General features: G+C 38.3%; 1 protein-coding gene across 1 annotated transcript; it reads right to left on the bottom strand.

The window, feature by feature from the left end:
- Window positions 1-2083: 2083 nt before the first annotated feature.
- Window positions 2084-20524, bottom strand: LOC111337042 (furin-1). Its single transcript, XM_088763528.1, has 13 exons — window positions 19249-20524; window positions 18190-18294; window positions 16317-16394; window positions 15863-16000; window positions 15102-15172; window positions 13993-14081; window positions 13466-13650; window positions 12936-13151; window positions 7873-7973; window positions 6640-6861; window positions 5022-5314; window positions 4551-4682; window positions 2084-4123 (listed from the first exon to the last, which is right to left on the bottom strand). The coding sequence occupies exons 1-13, from the start codon at window positions 19408-19410 to the stop codon at window positions 3876-3878; spliced, it is 2040 nt and encodes a 679-aa protein (XP_088619654.1). The 5' UTR covers window positions 19411-20524; the 3' UTR covers window positions 2084-3875.
- Between the last annotated feature and the right edge of the window lie 117 nt (window positions 20525-20641).

The following is a 20641-nucleotide window of genomic DNA, read 5'->3' as shown; positions in this document are numbered from 1 at the left end:
GGCCTGTATCACGCAGTACAACTCGACGATTCTTCCACTCTTCGACTATTGTTGCTGCGTATGGGATGTAGTGCCACAAAGAAAGACTACCTTGATAAGCTACAAAAACGTGCTGCGAGCATCATTGAATGTAGGAAAATTAAAGAGAGCGAGTTGCATTTCACGTTTTCATGGCCCAGCCTACAGGCGCGCAGAAGCTATCAAAACTGTATGTTAGTCTATAAGTGTCTTAACAACCTATCCCCAGAATACTTGCATCACGAATTCAAATTCTCTAGACACTTCCATAATTATAATACCAGGAAAAAAGATTTGATTCGTTTACCTCTAGCAAAAACTGCAAAATACTAGTCTTCCTTCCTATATAATGGAGCAAAAACTTGGAACTCTCCACCATCCAAAATACGGAATTCTGAAAATCTTTTGTACTTAAAACAGTCACTTAAAACTTATTTTAGAGTAACTTGTAGTTAATATACTTGTAAATGTTCTCGTAGCTGATATTATACATTTGTTTTACACTGTATCATATGTAATTGTATTGTAATTTGTTTTATAGATATTGTAATTTGTATTATGGATATCAGCCTCGCTGCTGAATGGGCCACCCTGGCTAAATTAAGTCTACCTACCTACTCCATTCAAACTAGTCTCCCTCGCAGCCGTTTTCTTAGGATGCCACGCTGGGCAGTGGATATAGACCGTGGTCTTGTTAATACCGTAGTCTTTTTAGACCTCAAAAAGGCATTTCATACAGTAGATCACAAAATTTTATTACGAAAACTGCAATACTATGGGATTTGTTGGACCAGCCCATCAATGGTTTGCTTCTTAATTAGATAACCGAACACAGATTTGTCATTTAAATTCCTGTGAGTCAACTCCGAAATGTCTGAGATGTGGTGTTCCCCAGGTAACAATTTTGGGACCTCTCTTAACTTTTATATGTATGAATGACTTACCACATACACCACTTTCATAAATGGCTGCCGGATTGATATTCTGCGAGGATCGTGCATCATACATATATTATTTTGTTTAACTTCATATTAGCCTCACTAGCCTCGCTTGAGATAATGCATTCTTTTGAATTTTGAACTGGAGAACGAGGCCAGAGAGGCTAATTTAAATTTAAACAAAATAATATCAATCCGGAAGCCATTTTTGAAAGTGGTCAATTGTTTGACATATTCGGAACCTAAAATGTATGCAGATGATACCAGCCTGACGCTTGCCAGTACCGACATTGAGCATTTAAATTATTGCCTTAATCACGACCTGAGCAATGTGTACGAATGGCTCTCTGCTGACAAACTTACCCTGAATATAACAAAAACTGAGTTTATGCTTATTGCATCAAGGCGAAAGTTGTCACAATTTACGGAAAGTCCCTCTCTTATTATAAACGAAAACGCAATCGAACAAGTAACTTCCGCTAAATCCCTTGGAGTTTATGTCGATCAAAATATAAATTGGGAGTGTCATATTGAAAACCTCTCTAGGAAGACAGCTTGCGCCATTGGTGCGATTAAACGGATTCGGCATCTCACTCCATTTAACGTTTTAATTAAAGTTTATAATAGCCTTATTCAACTACATTTTGATTATTGTAACGTAGTGTGGGAAACTATAACAAAGGCCTTTCTGAAAAACTGTAAAGGCTGCAAAATCGGGCAGCTCGCATCCTAATGTCAGCGAGCTATGATAGTAATTTGGATGATTTGTTCCGGGTGCTAGGGTGGCGAAGACTCTACTATCAAAGTTTGGAACAGAAATCTATCCTAATGTATAAAACATTACATGGTATGACACCTGATTATCTGAGATCAAGATTTGTATATCGTGACAGTGTAAGTGCTTATCGTTTAAGGAACACCGTAAACAAATTAGTTCTTCCACAACCTCGAACTGACTATCTCAAGAGAAATTTTTTGTACAGCGGAGCTCAATTGTGGAACAAGTTACCTGTAGACCTAAGACAAGCGTCTTCGCTGACTGATTTCAAATCTAAATTAAATCGCCACAGTTTAAAGTAAGATCTTAAAATATGATCTTAATTTTTTAAGTAATTTTAGACAAGGCCTCCATGAAAAGCAGAATTTTTATTTATTCTTTTATTTGAGTTATTATCAAATTATTATTGTAGTTAGATAGACAGGTTTCTAGTACAGAATTAACTAAATCAACTGATGGAAAAACCGTGTATAAATAAAGTTATCCTATCCTATCGACCACTTTCATAAATGGCTGCCGGATTAATATTCTTTTGTTTAGATTTAAATTAGCCTTTCTGGCCTCGCTTGAGATAATGTATTCTTTTGAATTTTGTACTGGAAAACGAGGCCAGAAAGGCTAATTTAAATTTAAACAAAAGAATATTAATCCGGCAGCCATTTCTGAAAGTGGTCTATCACGCAACGCTACCCCAAAAGAACGGCTGCTGACATCCGAACTACATTCCTTTATCCGAATTGACCAATCACAGCTCGGGTTCCATTTTTAGGAACCTTTTCGCGCCAGACTCACCTTTCAAGACTCGTCCAATCAGGTATCGTTTTCTATCGCGATCCTCATGTGGAAAACATGTGCTTTTCGCAAAGCATCGTCAAAGTTCAAAATTTCCGAGCTTAATGCTCAGCAGAAGCTTGCAATTTGAAAAGTTTTAGTCGAGAAAGAAGATGTTTTGTTAACTTGCCTACAGGATCCGGGAAATCGTTACTACATCAAGCACTCCCGCTCGTGTTTGACCACGTTACCGATGAAAGTGGTCATATTATTGCTGTTGTCTCTCCGTTGATTAGTCTGATGGAAGATCAAGTGGAGTAGTTTGAGAAGTCTTGGTCTGTTTGTCTGTCTGTCTGTCTGTCTGTCTGTCTGCCCCTTCGTCTCCACGGAGGGGTTGAGGTCAAAGGGGAACGAAAGTCTTGCGTTGTACCAACATGCGGAAACACTCGATAATTCGGGCCGATTTCTCAATGTACCGGTGATAAGAAGTCACGAACATAACTAATCGGGTTCGCTCCAGCAAGCAATGGCGGACTGGCAAATGAAGAAGTACAAGTAGTAGAGGCGACGTTGGCCGAGCTAAATTACAGTGTTCTCGAAACCTTCGCCCGGTTTGTTGACGGCAAGCACGCGCTTTTTTCCTCCTGATCTCCATCTGTAGGTCGAAGCAAGCGTTTAGCCCTTGGCCTAGATTTAAAGGCGTCTTGTATTTCCTTTTTAGCTTCTTCTACTTTCTCAGTTTCTCGCTGAAACTTTAACAACCGCTTGTAGCACAATGTCTTGCAAACAATGCAAACAATCTAGCGTTCGTGTCGTTGGCGTAGCAGTTGACGTCTATGCTAAGCATAGATTTTATAATTTAAACGAAATTATGTGAAGTTTTCCCAAAAATATATACTATCTTTACCAGGGCACAAGGATGAACATGTTAAACATTTTGAACTCTCACCGACAAATTTCTTCGGTGTTTCTCCCGACATGATAGCTAGATCATCTGCCACGTCCACATTTTCGCGTGAAACCTTACGTCATTCAGATTTTCTGGTATGTGATTGGTCTCTTGAATAGACAGCGAATAAACCACAAGGACAATGAGAAAGGAATGTAGTTCGGATGTCAGCAGCCGTTCTTTTGGGGGAGCGTTGCGTGACATCCAAAAAAACGGCTGCAAGGGAGACTACATTTAATAAACCAGCATATGCTGAACTGGGCATCTCTGCTAAAATATTGTTGATAAATAAATAAATAACTCAAAGATGGAATGTTCACAATTCATCATCACCACAACCAGGACATGCAACAAGGTATTTTTGTCAAACGAAGCGTTTCCTCGAACAGCACCTCACTCGTTGCCTGAGATCCTGGCACTCTCAAACATATTCGATTTTGGAAGAGTCAATTTTCTCTCTGTCTTGTCCTTGTCCCTGACCAATTTCTCCCTGATCGTTCCATGTTTGTTTCATTTCTTTGGGCCACGTTGCATTCCTTTCATGATTTCTCTGGTTTCTTTCTCTAGATCTTTTCTTCGAGTGACAGAGACAGCTCACAATCACAATCAATGCAATGATCAGCACAACTGAGATGGGTGTGACCACTGCCAGTGTATACTTCTTTGTGTCTAGGATCAAGAAGAACAATTCAGCATCAGTAAAAATCTCTCAAGAGTTATTCCGTCACCATACCTCTTCCAGATGTTCATATTCGTAGAGTTTTGATAATTTTGGATTACCTTGAGGTCGCTGTTGCAATAACTTCGTTTCTTATCTCCCCATAGTTTTTACTCCGGGTCAATTCTCCCTTTTCGTTAACTGGACTTCTCCCTCGCAAACTTATTCCAGAAATCCTAAAACATTAAGACGCGTCTTACCAGTTCTCTTCATAACTACAACTCAAACACAAATCCACCACTAGTCTAACAGCAAAACAAAAAACTATGTCCCAGACGGGCGTATGTACCACAGGTCTGGCACACAGCCCAACCTGATCCTCGACATTCAACATTCAATCTGCATCAACAACGAAAAATTCAAATTGTATTTTCTTACCAAAAGTTGATTTTGGCGTTTTCTTTACTGTCGTCGTTGTATGTGCTGCTGAATGCACCATTGTGAACACCCTCGAAATCGGAGGGTCTGAGGTCGTACCATACAAAATCAAAGACCAGCTGTAAAGAGTGCCTAAAGAGAGGAACACGGTGGAAAATGAATAAACTCAGAAAAAAACAAAAAAAAGGGGGGGGGAACACAAAGAAAATAAGACAAAACAACTGAAAAGCTATGGTTGCAACCGCGACAAAAAAAAAGTAAGTAAACGAAACAAAATCGAGGAAAAAGAAAACAAAGAGAAAAAGGAAAAAAAAAAAACAAAAAACTAAACTGAAAAATCATGTTTTGAAAGAAATTCACCGGCAGTTTTTTCAATGCTTCATTGTTCTAATTAACTAAGAAACTACAAACTATACGAGTTCAACAAGCTGTCAGAATCACCAGTGTTCAAAGCGAATTTCGAACAATTACCTTGGGTTGCGGTTTCTTCAGCAAAATCTTGAACACTAAGCTCCCACTCCCCCACAGGACTCTCGCCCCAGTGAAATAATGTTGTGATATGCCAGTTGGTTAGGTTTTCGAAACTAGTCAAGCTGTCGAGGGGACGCTCTCCGGTCATTGGAGATATTGTACCACTAGGCGCTTTAAGCTCTAACTTCAAGTCTCCTCGGTGCTTGAAATCAAGATCTATTCTGATCTGAACGTGTTCCAAGGATCGTATGGAGCACTTCTTGAACCTTACTGAAAAGCTACCTGGAATTACTCTGAAATTAAAATGAAGTCTTGTTAGTAATCGGAATGCCTAGAAATTAGCAATTTAAACTTGACCATGAGACAACCAACACTTGACCATGAGACAACCAACACTTATGCCCACATTGAGTAAATGCATAAAAGACTGATCTTGTATTTAGTTCATCAAAGGAAGACTTCAAAAATCTTGAACACTGCTCAAGGTCCCAAGTGGTAAGATGTTACCCACATTGGGAGCGAGGGCATTCTCCTATGCTGCACCACGTCTCTGGAATGACTTACCAAGTCATATCACTGGCCTTCACTCCTCCTCTAGTTTTAAAAGTAATCTTAAAACCTACCTTTTTACCCGGGCTTTTAATCTTTCATCTCATTAGCTTGGTACTTTTTAATATTCCAACTCATTTGGTTATTGCTTTTTAATTTCTTATCTCATTGGGAAAATTGTAACTTTATTTCCTACATTTTCTTTATTTTTATATAAAGCGCATTTGATCATGTATATGGAATTTGCGCTATATAAATTTCAATTATTATTATTATCATTATTATTATTACTTCATGAAAGCTAAATCAATTTGGTTGGTAGAAGTGAAAATCAATTATAAAGTAATCTGACTTGGGATCTCCTTGGAGAGCCACACTTACCCAGCAGGCGTTGTAGACATTCCCAGTATTGTCTGTACCGTACAGAAAATTAAAAGTCGTGTGTGTGTACTAAATCTTTGCAAGTTTTGCAAATCTTTGTCGCGTGCGTCTACCGCCTTGATCTTTACGATCTTGATAGAAAACCGGCTTTTTATAACCTTATCTAGTTTCTTCAAGAGTCTAACGTCTATTTTCTATCCATGAGGCCACACTCGTAATACTTGCTGACATATAAACCGGTTTGGTTTCGCGAAAATGAAGCCATCGAAAAGAGGTCGTCCTGCATGATGGAGAGAAACTAAACTGTATGACTTACTAGATCGATTTTAAAAGCATGGAATGAAAGAAAGACAGCTTTGGGATTTGGCAGAAACGAGCAGCGAGTTCGTCGAACCCCCTGCTACACAGCATTTCGGAGGAAAGTCAAACAGAGAACTCCTCTCGGCACTTGGGTGACCGCTAACTCCTGATTTTCAAATCCTATTTCCGCATCGCAGTCGACCGATTTTGTTGTAATCACTCGTATGACTACAGACTAAACTGGACTCCACTCGGTCCTACTACCATCATTAATCGTGTTTACTCCATTAGCGGATAATTTTGATAATTTTGCTTTAATCAATATCAACTATTTTGTATATCAAAGTACTACCGTAAACGAGGCTGTGCTAATTACTAAGCAGCTTACTTTCTTGCATCTCCGCCTTTAATTTCGCACTTGATCTGCGGAGGTACACTTTTCCAGTTCTTTGCTAGGCTCACCATCTTTTCAACATCCATGAGGCCAAACCCGTAATACTTGCTGACATATGAACCGGCTTGGTTTCGCACCCATTCACCTTGCAAGAGTGGCGCTTGTCTTGCACTTTTAACAATGATATGTTGCACATCACGCCATGTTAATTGAGGACTGCGGGAGAAAATTTAAAGAAAATCGAGCGAGGTTTTGTGAAACATATCATGCAGCATGCACTGTAAAGGTGATTCCTGCTTGACTGTTGCCGTTATGGGCAAAAATGTACTACATCTTTCCTAAGCTAGATCTGTTTGCCCACATCTAGCTAGCGTCGATAACCTACTCGTAACTGTACTCTATTCCACCCTGCCATTGCTTTCAAAATCAATAAGTAAAGGTTTCACCATTATTAGGTCAGCTCAAAGATTTAACTACCTTATGAAATTCAAAAAGTGACGGAGAAGTGATTGGTATTTTCATGATATATTTAACAAATGGTAAACACCACAGCGTACACTATTGAGTTATGGATGCACGCGGGAGGTTGCTAAGCACGAAAGAAGCGTAAGAGTCGCTCGAGGCGATAGCCGAGAGCGACTCTAGCTTCTTGAGTGCTTAGCAAACCTTCCAAGTGCATCCATAACTCAATAGTGTACGCTGTGGTGTTTACCATTTGTTTTATAACATAACATAGATACATTGCAGCTTAAGAGTTGCCTTTCATTTAGCAAATCTTACGTGACCAGAAAAAACAAGCGCGCGCGGAAAAATAGTCTTTGCATTTGTTCACGTCAGCAGCGTACACCCATGGGCAAATGGGGGACGCTAAATTGACCAATCAGAGCGCGCGCTTTACTTTGGTCATGTTATAATTCACTTTACTGAGAGCTCCTTTTCGACTCTTTTTGACCGATGGCAAACGGTGAAAACGACTTTGGACTGTTGAGCTTACTTGAGGATATCTTAAGTCTTATATTGTTTTTCTTGTTTACTTTGAGGGATGTGCACGTGTGGAGTTCAGAAATAAAGTTTTAGAAAAACCCCTCTTCTTTGAAGGATACGAGACTGGACTAAGTTGCCTCTGGTAATATATTCAATACGTATCTTTTCAACCAACTCTTTTCAACCAACCGTTCCACTAACACTTGTTCAATCTAATTCTGACACTGAGTGTATCAGACCTACTTTGATTGCAGGGTTATTGCAATCAGGCCTGTAGCCTGAGCTGTTGCCGCTGACGATGCTCCAAAATTGTCCACACATCCTTTCTGGTTATCGACGGTTATCTAAATATAAGCAGGGAAAAAATGGCAATAACATAAATAATGAAAACAACTCGGCAACAGAAACCGACAGTTGTACATGTGGACACCTTCAGACGGTAGTATATTTGTGTGGCCCAGCTCACAGGAGTTTCCGACCGTCGCATGATAGCAAATCGAATATTCAAGGTTTGCACTCATGAGGGGGCTTCCAGATACAATTAATTCGAGAGGATAAGTCCGCGAGACCCCTTGCTTCGAGGTTAAACAGGAGTGAATTCGTTGGTCGACCACATAGAGAAAATTTGGTTTTTATCATCTAAGTTGATAATGTGAAAAGAGAGTGAGTTTCTAAAGAAACTGTGCTACTGCGTCGGTGGAGGTGAGAACCCAAGGGTTACATGTGAGTATAATGATGACTTCCACTCAGGTTGTCGAAAGGACAGACTTACTACAACCGACAACAGTCCTTCGCAGGACTACACTCACCTGAACGATCAGACTGTTGAAGTCCTAAATGTAATAACTTTCCTAAATGTAATAAAATCCTAAATGTAATAACATTTGGTCCTAAATGTAATAAAGTCCTAAATGTAATAACGTTTGGTCCTAAATGTAATAACATTTGGTCCTAAATGTAAGAAGCCTCTAATGCAATAGTTTAACTGCGCATGTGCATCCACATTGAGATGTTAAAATGACAGCGGCTGCATCAAGGAATCCTCTTACCAAAATTCACGGCGTATTGCGGGCCCGCACGCTAATTTTAATTAATCAGTGTTTTTTTTTTAATTGCTAGAGACGTAGGCCGAGAAGCATCGGCAACAAACTTTCATACTGATGTGCTTTTGGCATCAAACTGACAGATGTCAAAACAATAGAACCCTGACCAATCTGGCCATCTTCACCGAACAGGTTTGGTCAAGAGGTTTCATATTCTTTTGGCCTAGTCAATGAAGGATTTACTATGAAGCAAAAAGATTTCGCTTTAATAAGAATCAATAATGACTTGTTTATTTCGAGAGTCGAGAAAGAGAGCCAGCTGTGTTTGTAGCAGTGTTACGAGGATCGAATTATTTTCACTAAATCTGTCACGCAATCTCAGACTTTTCTAGAATTATCTATAACCTGTAATATTCCAGAAACTTCTTTCGTGTGACTCAGCAGTTTCCAAAAATAGTACAACTTGTAATACGCTATAAATAGTAATAGAACATTGTAGATACCTAAAGTAAATGTATACTAGAGGTAAGCATAGATTATGAATGCGTTCGTGTAAAGGTGTTCAGGCAAGGTTGAGATTGTAGTTTATTGGAAAGGTGTAAAGGTATATGTAAAGGATATGTAGCTGATGCAAGATAAATAATTGTACCATCAGGTTTATTAAAATCAGACTCAGTAATATGAATGACACAGTTGTGTGAGTTCGCTACTGCCTGAATAATTACATTGTCACACCATGTGCCTACATTTGACATTTGTGTTACATGCTTTTCTCAAGTGTAATCAACAATACTTTCAACATACAACTCTGGGTGATTATTTAAATGGGCTATTCCTGACAAACGAATTTGAAAGTGAAATCAGCAGTTCCATAAAGCTGATGGGAAACAGATCTGAAAATACAATCACCACTACCACCAACATCATATGGCATTAAACTGATGTGTTTAAGTTTATCAGATAGATGATCCCGGGCCAAGGTGCCTCTAACATTCTCAACAGGAAAAACACCTCCTTTTAAAGTAGACATAATTGTCGAATTGACATGTAGCTGTGATTTTAATGCTGACAGTGACACATACTCTTCTCGGTGTTTGTCAGAGTTGTACGAAGAGACATGTACACGACATATTTTCAAATTCTTAAAGAAAGAAACATATTTACTGAAGAAGGTTTCACGTTCATGCCACATGCACAAATACTTGTAATTGCAACACAGACATCTAATGAATGAGTTGTGTGGAACTTTATTTTTCAGAATGATTCGATTTTTTTGTCTGACTAATTGTCTCTTCAAAACTTTAAGTACCCTGCAAACAGGAATCCGGGAAGGTTCTCTATCCCTTGTTCTTCTCTGATTTTCTCTTGTAACAGACCGGATTCCATTTGCGACTAGAAATCATAGCCAATTTTCGAACTAAACCACTCGGTGAGTTAAATTTCTGACCACAAATCATGGCCAGTTTTGGAACAACACCAATCGGTGAGTTGAATTTCTGACAACAAATCATGGCCCCCTTCCGAGTTACAAAGCTCGGCAAGTTAGATTTCTGACCGCAAATTATGGCCAATTTTCGAACTACACCACTCGGTGAGTAAAATTTCTGAAAACAATCCTAGCCGCTTTCCTAGCCACGCGATTCTGACCACAAAGCTCGGGCAGAGGAGCGAAATAACACAGCTGAAGTGGAGCTTCGTCAATGTAGTTGTTTGTTGCTGATCACAAGCGATTTCGTCTCACAGGGCCAAACTCTACTTTCGCACCACAAGTCATACATACCTCCTTAAGGTATCGATAAATGTGATATCTGTTACTCTCATGATATCCAGTTAGAAAGACTTGAAAAGAAAATTGACTACTAACAGCTTCCAGATTACAATGTAAACGTACAACTGAAGACCCGCGCTCCGAAGAAATGTACAGCATATGCGTGATCATGTCATTCGTTTCGCTCCTGCTGCGGGGTGGCCAAATCGGTGTGCAACCTCGATGCAACCTACCATGACGTCACTCCCATAAAACTCAAATCAAGACCGGATTATGACTGCGTTCTACGAACGCAAAAAGCTGGCTTGTGAGAAGTACAAGAAAAGATTTTCGCGAGGGCTTACCCTCGTGGCTGGCTGACTGAACTTGTGGAAGATATGATGTAACGAGGCTATGACCTTTTGACCTTGCGATGTCAGGAGAGAGGTAAGAGAAGAAGAAAACGATAGCCGAGAAAGGAAGAAGATAAAGAATACAGAGTTCACTATGGAGTCCTCCGGAAGAGTTTGTGTGGACGGAAAGAATGTGATGAATCAAGAAAGCAAAGTGTTGTGGTCTTCAGTCGGCGGAAGTTGGAATTGGAAGTTGATCAAGACGACGAACACTTACACGGCATGAAGGATTGTAAGCCTGCTTTACGAACTGCTTAACCTAATCTTTAACCTACAAAGATTAAACAGTGTAGAAGTAATTAAATAATAGTTAAAATGGGTAAGTGCTTGTTGTCAAGTTTTTGTTGCGTGCCTTACATCGTACTCGGGAGTCTATTTTTATATATGCTTTGTTAGCGGACATCTGTTGGTCACTCGTGCACGTAACAGCAGAATAAACCCAAGAGGATCGTTTAAGTTTTTCTTTGCTTCGACTCAGTCTTCGTCGCAGACATTGTCCAAAAGTTACAAACAACCACAGAAGCGAGTAAGTGATTATCTAATGTTTGATGGTTAAGGAGATCAGCGCGTCCAGCAAACCATGTTTCACTTTTTTTCCTCGGAATCAATGAGAAGACCATTAAAAAACGGCTTATAAGATCAGTTTTTACTCACATCTACGAGAAAACAAAAACAAATTTTTTGCGTGAGTTTTTGGAGACCGGGATATGGTTTACAGCCTTTAACATAAATAATCATTTTTAATGTGCTGGTCAACTGCGTCTTTCATTTACAGCTGTTAATTGTAAGTCACTGAGTACATGATTTGAAGCAGACCCATACAAAACGTTTTACGTTTGTCGGATTTGTTGCATGCATTTCACTGAGATCAAGAGAACCTAATTGTCCCCAATTATGTTTTCTTGGGGAGAAAAATTATCTAACCTCTATTCCATGACAAGCCGGAAAACGCGTGCACTGTAAGTACCTCCCGTTGTCCCATACAAAGCCTGAGAAACCTTTTCTGTCATGTATAATCAAGAAAATATTAGAGAATTTGAAACCAACAACTCTCTTGAGAGCTGTCACAAGGTCCGAATTGGGAAACAAAATGTGCATGCTAACAAGGTCTGGTCAAGAAAGGAAAGACAAAAATGTATATCCGAACCTGTAAATTGTCCGATCTAGAAGTCTGCGGACTCCCTTGTCGAATGTTGTAATTTGGTTTATGACTCGTGCCTCCATCATTGATCGCACAAGTATAATGTTATCACATTTTCCCACAATCTATCGTGCCTAAGAGTCTGAGCCAGTAATATATGGAGGTATTGGTCAGCGTACTCATTGTTTTGCCAGCTGTCATTTGATGCAGTCAGAATAAAGGTCTGCGGCCAATGCTACTCGACTTGCGTCTGGCAAGTAAAAAGATACTGATTGATATCGGTGAGCCCGCAATGTGACAGGAATACTGATCAGAGGATTTTTTGCTGTAACAGCTGTCACTTTAACACCTCAAAGTAGATGTCCACTCTAACAACAATGCACTAGCGCAGTCAAACGATTGCATTGGAGGCTTATTACATTTAGGACCAAACGTTATTACATTTAGGACTTTATTACATTTAGAACCAAACATTATTACATTTAGGACCAAACGTTATTACATTTAGGACTTTATTACATTTAGGACTTTATTACATTTAGGACCAAATGTTATTACATTTAGGACTTATTACAGTTAGGACCAAACGTTATTACATTTAGGACTTTATTACATTTAGGACTTTATTACATTTAGGACTTTATTATATTTAGGACCAAACGTTATTACATTTAGGACCAAATGTTATTGCATTTAGGACTTTATTACATTTAGGACTTTATTACATTTAGGACCACACGTTATTACATTTAGGACTTTATTACATTTAGGACCAAATGTTGTTACATTTAGGACTTCAACATAGACCTCACGAACATCTATTGAGACCAAACGGTCGGTTGACAAGAAGAAGCAGTCCCCCCTGTGGCAGGGACTCTCGTATAACTTAACCTTCACGTTTATACTACGCACTCGTAAATGAATTTGACAAGTATCTAAAGGATTCAATGTATTTTACTCACGATTTTCCCCTGTGGATTAAATCTGTCCCAGCTGAAAGTGGTAGCCATGATTGCCGTACATTGTTCTGAGTAACTTGGGAGGGAGCCGTCTTTGTTTACACCGCTAATGGCAATGGTGTAAATGCTATTAACATAACCATTGTATGCACAACTGTCACCTATTAAGCCACCGTTTCCAGTTGCAAATGTGTATATGGCGCCCCGTTCATCGCGACCCTGCAAACAGAACTCAGACAATAAATAAAAACTTTTCAAAGATTTACTGCCATCATTATCATCGTTATTATCACATTTTCTTTCATTATTTATGCTATATCCATCATTATTATCATTACTATCATTCCTAATATTATCAACATTATTATTTCTAGTGTCATTATTGTCATCTCCACTTTTCTCCTACTACTTGGTATAACTAACGAACAATTATTACACTAACTATTAATCAAGTGTGACCACTGAGATAACCAGTGATAGAGCAGTCTCTTATCTTAATGTCACAAATAAATGTTAACTTTGCGCAAGATTACCTTTTCTATGCCAAGTTTTAGAGCTTCACTGGCCAGTCTCCCAGGACCTTTCACTCTCCAACCAGGGTCTCCAGGCCCCCAGCTATTGGAGTAAATATCAACCTTTCCTAGTTCGTGTACTAAAGCCTGTGCCTCCATTGCATCAGTTGCCCTATGGCCAGCGGAGTCGTCAAAGAGGCGAATACCTAAGTAAACGTAAGACATGAAGAAGATTGACCACTAGTTTTAGATGTGCCCCTGGTTCACACACTGAGAAATATCTTTTAAAAGTCCGTGGCCCATGTTTTTCAAGGCAAAACAATGGATTCAGGCTCAGCAGGCAGAGGTTAGACCATCTACTGCCGTTCACTGCCTCTCTAAAAATCAACATCAATGGAATGTAGCAACAAGCTATACTCTCTATAAAATTCTTTGATTTGGGATTTCTTATTGTGCTGCCTCTTCCCAAAGATCTGAAAAGAACACCCACAGACAATTCGAAGAGGAAACAAATCTTAACTACAAACACATAAAATGGACTATACTACCTGCAATTTTTGCATTGTATGCCAATCCTACACCACATAAACCATTGTCGGCTGCACCAGCTATCACACCAGCACATTTATTTCCATGGCTACAAAAAAGTTTAACATCAACAAATTAAAACAATTTTGGCCATGCGTCCCCGATTACTTTCTTACTGACAGGTGACACGAGAAAAAAGTCACACGTACACTGTCATGGTACATGTACACGTAGGTTGTCAAGTTACAGAGACTACATTGGAGTGTTTAACTTTTTGCTGACCAGTCTTTCAGATCCTATCCAAATTTAACAAAATTTCATGCCTGGCACCAACACTGTGGGTAATCAAAATGATCCATTCTAAATAAATCAGATTTAATGATATCTTCATATTCGATTTGGTCATAAGAGTTGGTAAGTAAAAAAGACAAATACAGTGAAAAACAATTTAAAATGGTGATAGGGCCAAGTGAAGTCCAATTGAGTCTGTGATCATACTAGCATTTAACAAAATCAGACAACCGCCAGGCAGGAGTCTGATTCGTTTATTATACATAATTTTACAGAAAATACCTCTGGTAAAGACATTGTCTAAGGTTAAAAATTCCTCCATTTTGAAAGTTACCCAGTTCTTTACGATAACTGACTGTTGCTTTGGCAATCTGATCAATTATGGGGTTGGCATATTTAGCCAAGTGGATTGACTTAGTATTATTGGCTGCTTTAACTGTCCAAGTACAGGGTATCTGCTTACAGCAAACTGAAAAAATGAAGCAGCTAATGCCCCAATCACATTTGGAGAAATTGTAATGGTTACGATTAACTCATAAATACAATGTAACTTTGTTCTTAAGAGGGAAGCCTAAACTGTCTTGTCCTGGATCAAACAATACATGTTATTATTATTAACTGATGCACAGTAATTTAACTAAAAGATACTTGAAGAACTAATGCTTGATCGCATTACAAAAAATGTTATTCACACCAATTTTTCAGTAGATAGTGTGTTGCACATTCTACTAGGTAATTAAGTTTGACTGCAGTAAAAAGTAATATTATACATCTCACATATGAAACGTTTATTGGTATCTAACCATACACTATACTTCAATCTCTGATCGTCACTTACCCTGAAACAGGTTTCCCAGAAGGTACAGGCACAGAATCATTGTCCACAAAATCAAAACTTGCTGAGGAATCCTGCAATTAATTTGTAACAAAGTAAACTAATAGTGTCATAACGGTCTGATCTTTTCTGAGATGCTCATAAGAAAGCAGGTACTGAAATCAATGGATTTTGGCAACATAACTGTTTCCTTTAATCCTCCCCAAATGCAAATAAATATAATACTGTTTAGAAGGGTTAAACTTGATATCTGTAAAACAGTGCTTGATACTGGTACATGTTTTCTTGTTATCATCTGGTACTGGGGATTGAAAATGTCAATGGTGATTAATAATCCCCTTAATGAGCTGCTAAATATCGTGACAGATTAGGTAGTGCAACTACAAAAAAAATTAAGCCTAACTAATATTGAAACGTTTTGGAAAGTTTTCTGGTTGTGCATGCTCATGGACTTTAAAACACCCATACCATGCATGTGAACCTGCCAATTTTGAAGTGAAGCAACACCACACAAAATATTGCATTTTTGAATCACCGAGATAGACATTGTGCTATATTTTATAGCTTTGTAACCTTGACATTTGTTACAACTCAAGATCATTATGAATAAAAGAAAAAGTTAAAGGGGATCATTGTATCAATGTCTTAGGAGTTGCTCTTAAATTAAAAATAATATTTCTAGAAACACACAAAAATGATTGCTTAAAAGAAATAAAAAATAACCACAGTAAAAAAAAACAAAAATTGTATTTATCAATACTGACATAGTTTGCAGATAGCTCAGGATGTGTGCCATCAACCCCATCATCAACTACTGCCACCAGAATTCCTTTTCCAGTGTAGCCGTCTTTCCAAACAGAGGGAATATTGTATGTTGGTACTTCTGCTACCTCATGACTTTTCTTGATAAATAAAGAAGACATCACTCAGATGCATTTAAATAAAAATGTGTTGCCCACCATTGCATCCTAGAAAGTTTCATTAAGCCCCTCACTACAAAGGTTAGTGTTTTGTGCTACGTACTATAACTAAGCTAATCTTTAATCTCTATAATGTTTCAGCATATTTTATTAAGCATATTTTAATTCTTGCAAACAATTTCCCACCTTTCCCAGTAACTGTTGCTCTTAATGACATGATGAATAATTGTAGCATAATATCTGTAGTAAGTAGCATTTAAATGACTGTTCAATTTGATTCAACAAATTTAAAACTTACAATGTACCACTGTTGTGCTTGCAAGGGATCTGAAAAAAGTTTAAATTTTCGCTGCTTTTGTTGCATAAACCATTCAACCTGAAAATAGATTACCGGAAGTGGATATATTAATCATTGAGAAAAAAAAAACTTATGTCTTGTATTATTGTCTGGGTAATGGAGGGTTTATAGCATGAATCTTATTATCTGGTTTAGCTGGTCCCCAGTTCTAATGATTGTGGTGTACCACCCAAACTTTCCATGAACTTATATCAAATGAGCTAGTTTGATCATCTACAATCTTTAACAATCTATCATCTAGTAGTAAATCCTTACAGTCCATTATCCTTACCTTAATTGTGATTAAAACAGTACAGTAACCGTGTAAAATCTGTTTTCATGAAGTTACATCATTTATCATTACTTTAAGACAGAGATAAAACTTACTGACTTTCTTTAACAATTAAGATGATTAAATTTAATTGACATGTCTTTATGTAGAGTGTTTCAAGTAAGGAAGAGTTTTCTTACATACATATGCTAGTTAACCACTCTCCATGGAGGTTTTTCAGGGCCAATTCCCACCCATCCCACCCCAGAGGAGGACATCCACAACACAGTAATCTCATACGTGGCAAATTAACGTCTCCTACCCCTTAACCCTGCAGGAGACAGGGCCTACGGTTTATTGGTCCTTATCCAAGAAGACTAGAATATCTATCCATTTCTTGGTCATAGAAAGGTAGCAAATTCTCCTCACTTATTTTAAGATCATGAGTATCGGTCCCGGCTGGGGCTTAAACCCTCCACCTCCCACACAACACAATCCGGAGCTCTAACCAATTGAGCTAACTGGGAGGCGGAGTTACAAGTGAGAGAAGAATTCTAAATTCTTACACTGACAATAACTTAATACAAAATAGTCTCATCTATGCTTAATTATAAGTATGGGATGACACACTAGCATGGAATAACTCTAGTTAACATTCTATGTAAGAGTCAATGGATATAAAAGAAGAGCCTCAAATATCTTCCTTGGTGTCACAGTTAATGCCAAAATCAACAAAAAATCCACCTTCCCAATAAAATAATATGCCCTGAACATTCAGCCAAATAGCCCAGTTATCTTTTTACAGAATGCTGAAATATGTCATGAGTCCTAATGAACAGACCATGTGAAAAATTGGAGCAAATTCAAAGTCCAATAACTTTAATGTTTTTGTGTTCATGCATTGTGACCAAATGCCACATGTATCAGAGGTTATATCTACTAAACAGTCACTTCAAAATTAATCAGACTGCTACTGAACATAATTTATACACAGTCAGGTCCACCAAGCATAACACACACACACAAAAAAAAGATATTTATCCATACTCCGACCTTCCTTTGCAACCACCTCTTGTAAGAGACCATGCACCTCTTGTTCAGTAGTGACCACATTTTCAAAATACTAAAAGTTTCCAAGTCAAATCACTATAAATGGAACCTCTCGTTAGTGTCCACCCCTCATAAGCGCCAGTCCTGTCTCATAAGCGACCACTTTTAAAGATGCTTATTTACAATTTTCACTTGATTTTAACCAACGGTAGGTGACCACTTGATTAACATGCAGTCTGCTTTAATTATCTCACAAGTGAAAACTGAAAACTGTTTCAACTCCTATTATAAAAGTGGATGCTGCTGGAGGTGTTTCCCAAAATACAAAACAATCACCAATTACAGATCCTAAGATTTTTTTTCCCTTGAATAAGTTAACGATAGATTTCCATGAGTGCAACAACCTAGACATTTTGGGACTGGTTGCTCATGTGAGGTTCAACTGTAGTGATATGAATGCACAAAGAGGGTTACAAAGTGACTGCTGTCACTGGAGATGCCCAGAGTTCTCACCTTTGACTCCGATGTCAGCTTTCTATCAATTTCCAATGCCAACTGATTTTTATTTGTCTCTTTCTTTAAATCAGATCTTTTCAACAGGTGATAGTTGTCAAAGAGCTGCAGAAAATAGATTTACAAAATTTCGTTATCATTTGCAAGTTTGATTATCATGTGTGTCAAGTTATATTTAACAATTATGCGCCGAAGGTGAAGTGAATATCGTTGGATAATCCCCAAGATGAAGTTGAGGGGATTTTCGACAATATTCACCGAACCTTAGGCGAATAATTGTTTTAGTATAATTTCAGAGCTGAGCAACAGAGAAATTTCTAAAACCATAACATTTTTGTAACATTTATTAACATTTTATTTTACCATTTTATATAAACCGTGCGGAGCGGTTCATATAGGGTCATATAAGGAACCGCTTGACCAATCAGATTGCTGGAAACTCTTTGCTCAGCTCTGAAATTATACTAAATATATATGTAGAATAGATAGATAGCCCTAGTCCATTACTTGTAGTTGTGAAACAACAGTTTGTTGCACAAAAAGACAGTTCCTCCTCTTACTTTAAGCGACTGGTAAAATAGCAAATAAAAATACAGTTTATATTCTTAATCTGCAGTCCTTAATGCATAAAATAATTTTCTTTCACTGAAGAAACTTCCCATTGGTACAAAAGAAAATATGATGGCATGAAGGGCTCGTGCAATCAACGATTTGTGGTCACTTCTGATGTTTTAAGAGGTTTTCAAATTACACTCGCCAGTCTGGATTGTGTTTGAGCGATAATTTCCAATGTACAAAACACACGTTACACACCAAAAAACTATTCGTTTCACTCACTTTTCGCTCGTTATTAGATTCATCTTGTTACATCCTTTTCTCTATTTCATATTACGATTTCCTGTTCGCTTAAACGTAGTGAATTGTAAATACGTGTGAGGAATTTAACAAATAATTAAGCAGCTTTTTTGGCTTCCCAACTTTTGTGCTACGTGTTTAACTAGAAAATAGTGACACTAGTATAGGAGCAACATAAAAACTTAAGACTATGGGAGAGCTTACATATCTGTCGTACATAAAACCATATTGTTGGGCTAAATCCTTTACTTCTTGCTGACTCCCGAGAACTTTAACCGCCCAGGCGTTACTGTAGGTCTCAATTGCCAGAACCTTAGTTCGAATGAAGAAGATTATCATCAGAACGAAGAGGGAAAACGTAGCCATCGTAGGTTTCTCTTTACCGAATTCTGTTTGGCCTGCTCGTACTTCCCTTGTACGTGTTCACGGCGTTGTTGCTTTTATTTTTCTATGGTGACAGCTGAGTGGCCTGACAGACTTGTATCACTTCCGTGTAAATTAACCCAGTTTCAAACCCCAAGGAGCAGTCTTTCGTGCATTCAGAGGAAAATTCAAAGGTTACATACGCCAGATCGAGAAACGAGAGGTATGCATGGTATGCGGTATTCGTGAAAATCTCGTCAAATAGGTGGGTTGCAGCCAATCTCTAGAGACGCAAGTAACAATGGTGAAAGGAACAAATGCTGGTGGACGAACAAAAGAAGCTAATGAGTCCACCAACATGGCGGCAATGACGTAACGTGCAAACCACCCTTATAAAACCTGGAAATAGAATGGCCGTTCGAGACCTGGGTAACAATGAAAACAACGAATCATGTTCGAATCATGACCTCTACTTTAATCTGTGCGGGTTGTCGAATACTAATTTTGTCGTACATCACGTTTGCGTATGTCCATACAAGAAAAACACACGGTTTTGAATATGAACTCTTTCGCTATTTAGCTCATGCTCAGCTGGTCCTCGACGTTTCCTATGAAATATTTCCGTCGAAACAGTGGGTTCTTTATGAATAATACTCACCCAACTACAGATCGTGCGCGTTGCTGATAAGGAAGTGTTTTCAAGTAGATCCTGAAACGTTTTCACTATATCCTTTCTAGACTGTTCACAATCAATGACGTATAATCTACTGTTAGATAGACACAGGAGCCCATTACCTGTAAAATGGATAATGGGCTCCTGATAGACAAAAGAGTGCACACATTCACAGGCGAAAGATTATCCATCCTGCACCCTCGAAAATAAATTGGAAACTTAATTAGTCCCTATGACACTGATTTTTTTTATTATTTTCCATCAAAATGTAATGACTCTAGAACATGTTTTAGCATGATTAGCGGTATTTTGCCGTTTTCTGAATTTTTTATCAAGCTCTATAATCCCTAGATAAAATGTCTGGCCGAGAAAGAGGGGACTGGGCGCCTTTACGTCACAGTAGTAAGCATATGTTCTTATCATGCAAACAGGTGAGCTCCCTGGCTATTTCGGTGATAGTTTCGTGTCATTATGTCCGATATTTGCTGTTGTTCTGACGAAAGTTTCTTCTCCGATGACTCGGAGTTTATTTATATTCCGGAACACGTGGCTATTGAATCC

This window comes from Stylophora pistillata, chromosome 1 (assembly GCF_964205215.1).
Source record: "Stylophora pistillata chromosome 1, jaStyPist1.2, whole genome shotgun sequence".
NCBI lineage: Eukaryota > Metazoa > Cnidaria > Anthozoa > Scleractinia > Pocilloporidae > Stylophora > Stylophora pistillata.
The sequence above is the reverse complement of the archived record's forward strand: the minus strand, read 5'-3'. Positions and strand labels throughout refer to the sequence as shown.

Bases quoted from the DNA above. Each gene is read 5' to 3' on its own strand.
- LOC111337042 (XM_088763528.1), bottom strand. From the start codon at position 19,410: ATGGCTACGTTTTCCCTCTTCGTTCTGATGATAATCTTCTTCATTCGA. The intron at 13,152-13,465 runs GTAATCTTGCGC...TTCTGTTTGCAG, and splicing joins TAAAACTTGGCATAGAAAAG to GGTCGCGATGAACGGGGCGC. The intron at 6,862-7,872 runs GTAGGTCTGATA...TTTCTCCCGCAG, and splicing joins GCAATAACCCTGCAATCAAA to TCCTCAATTAACATGGCGTG.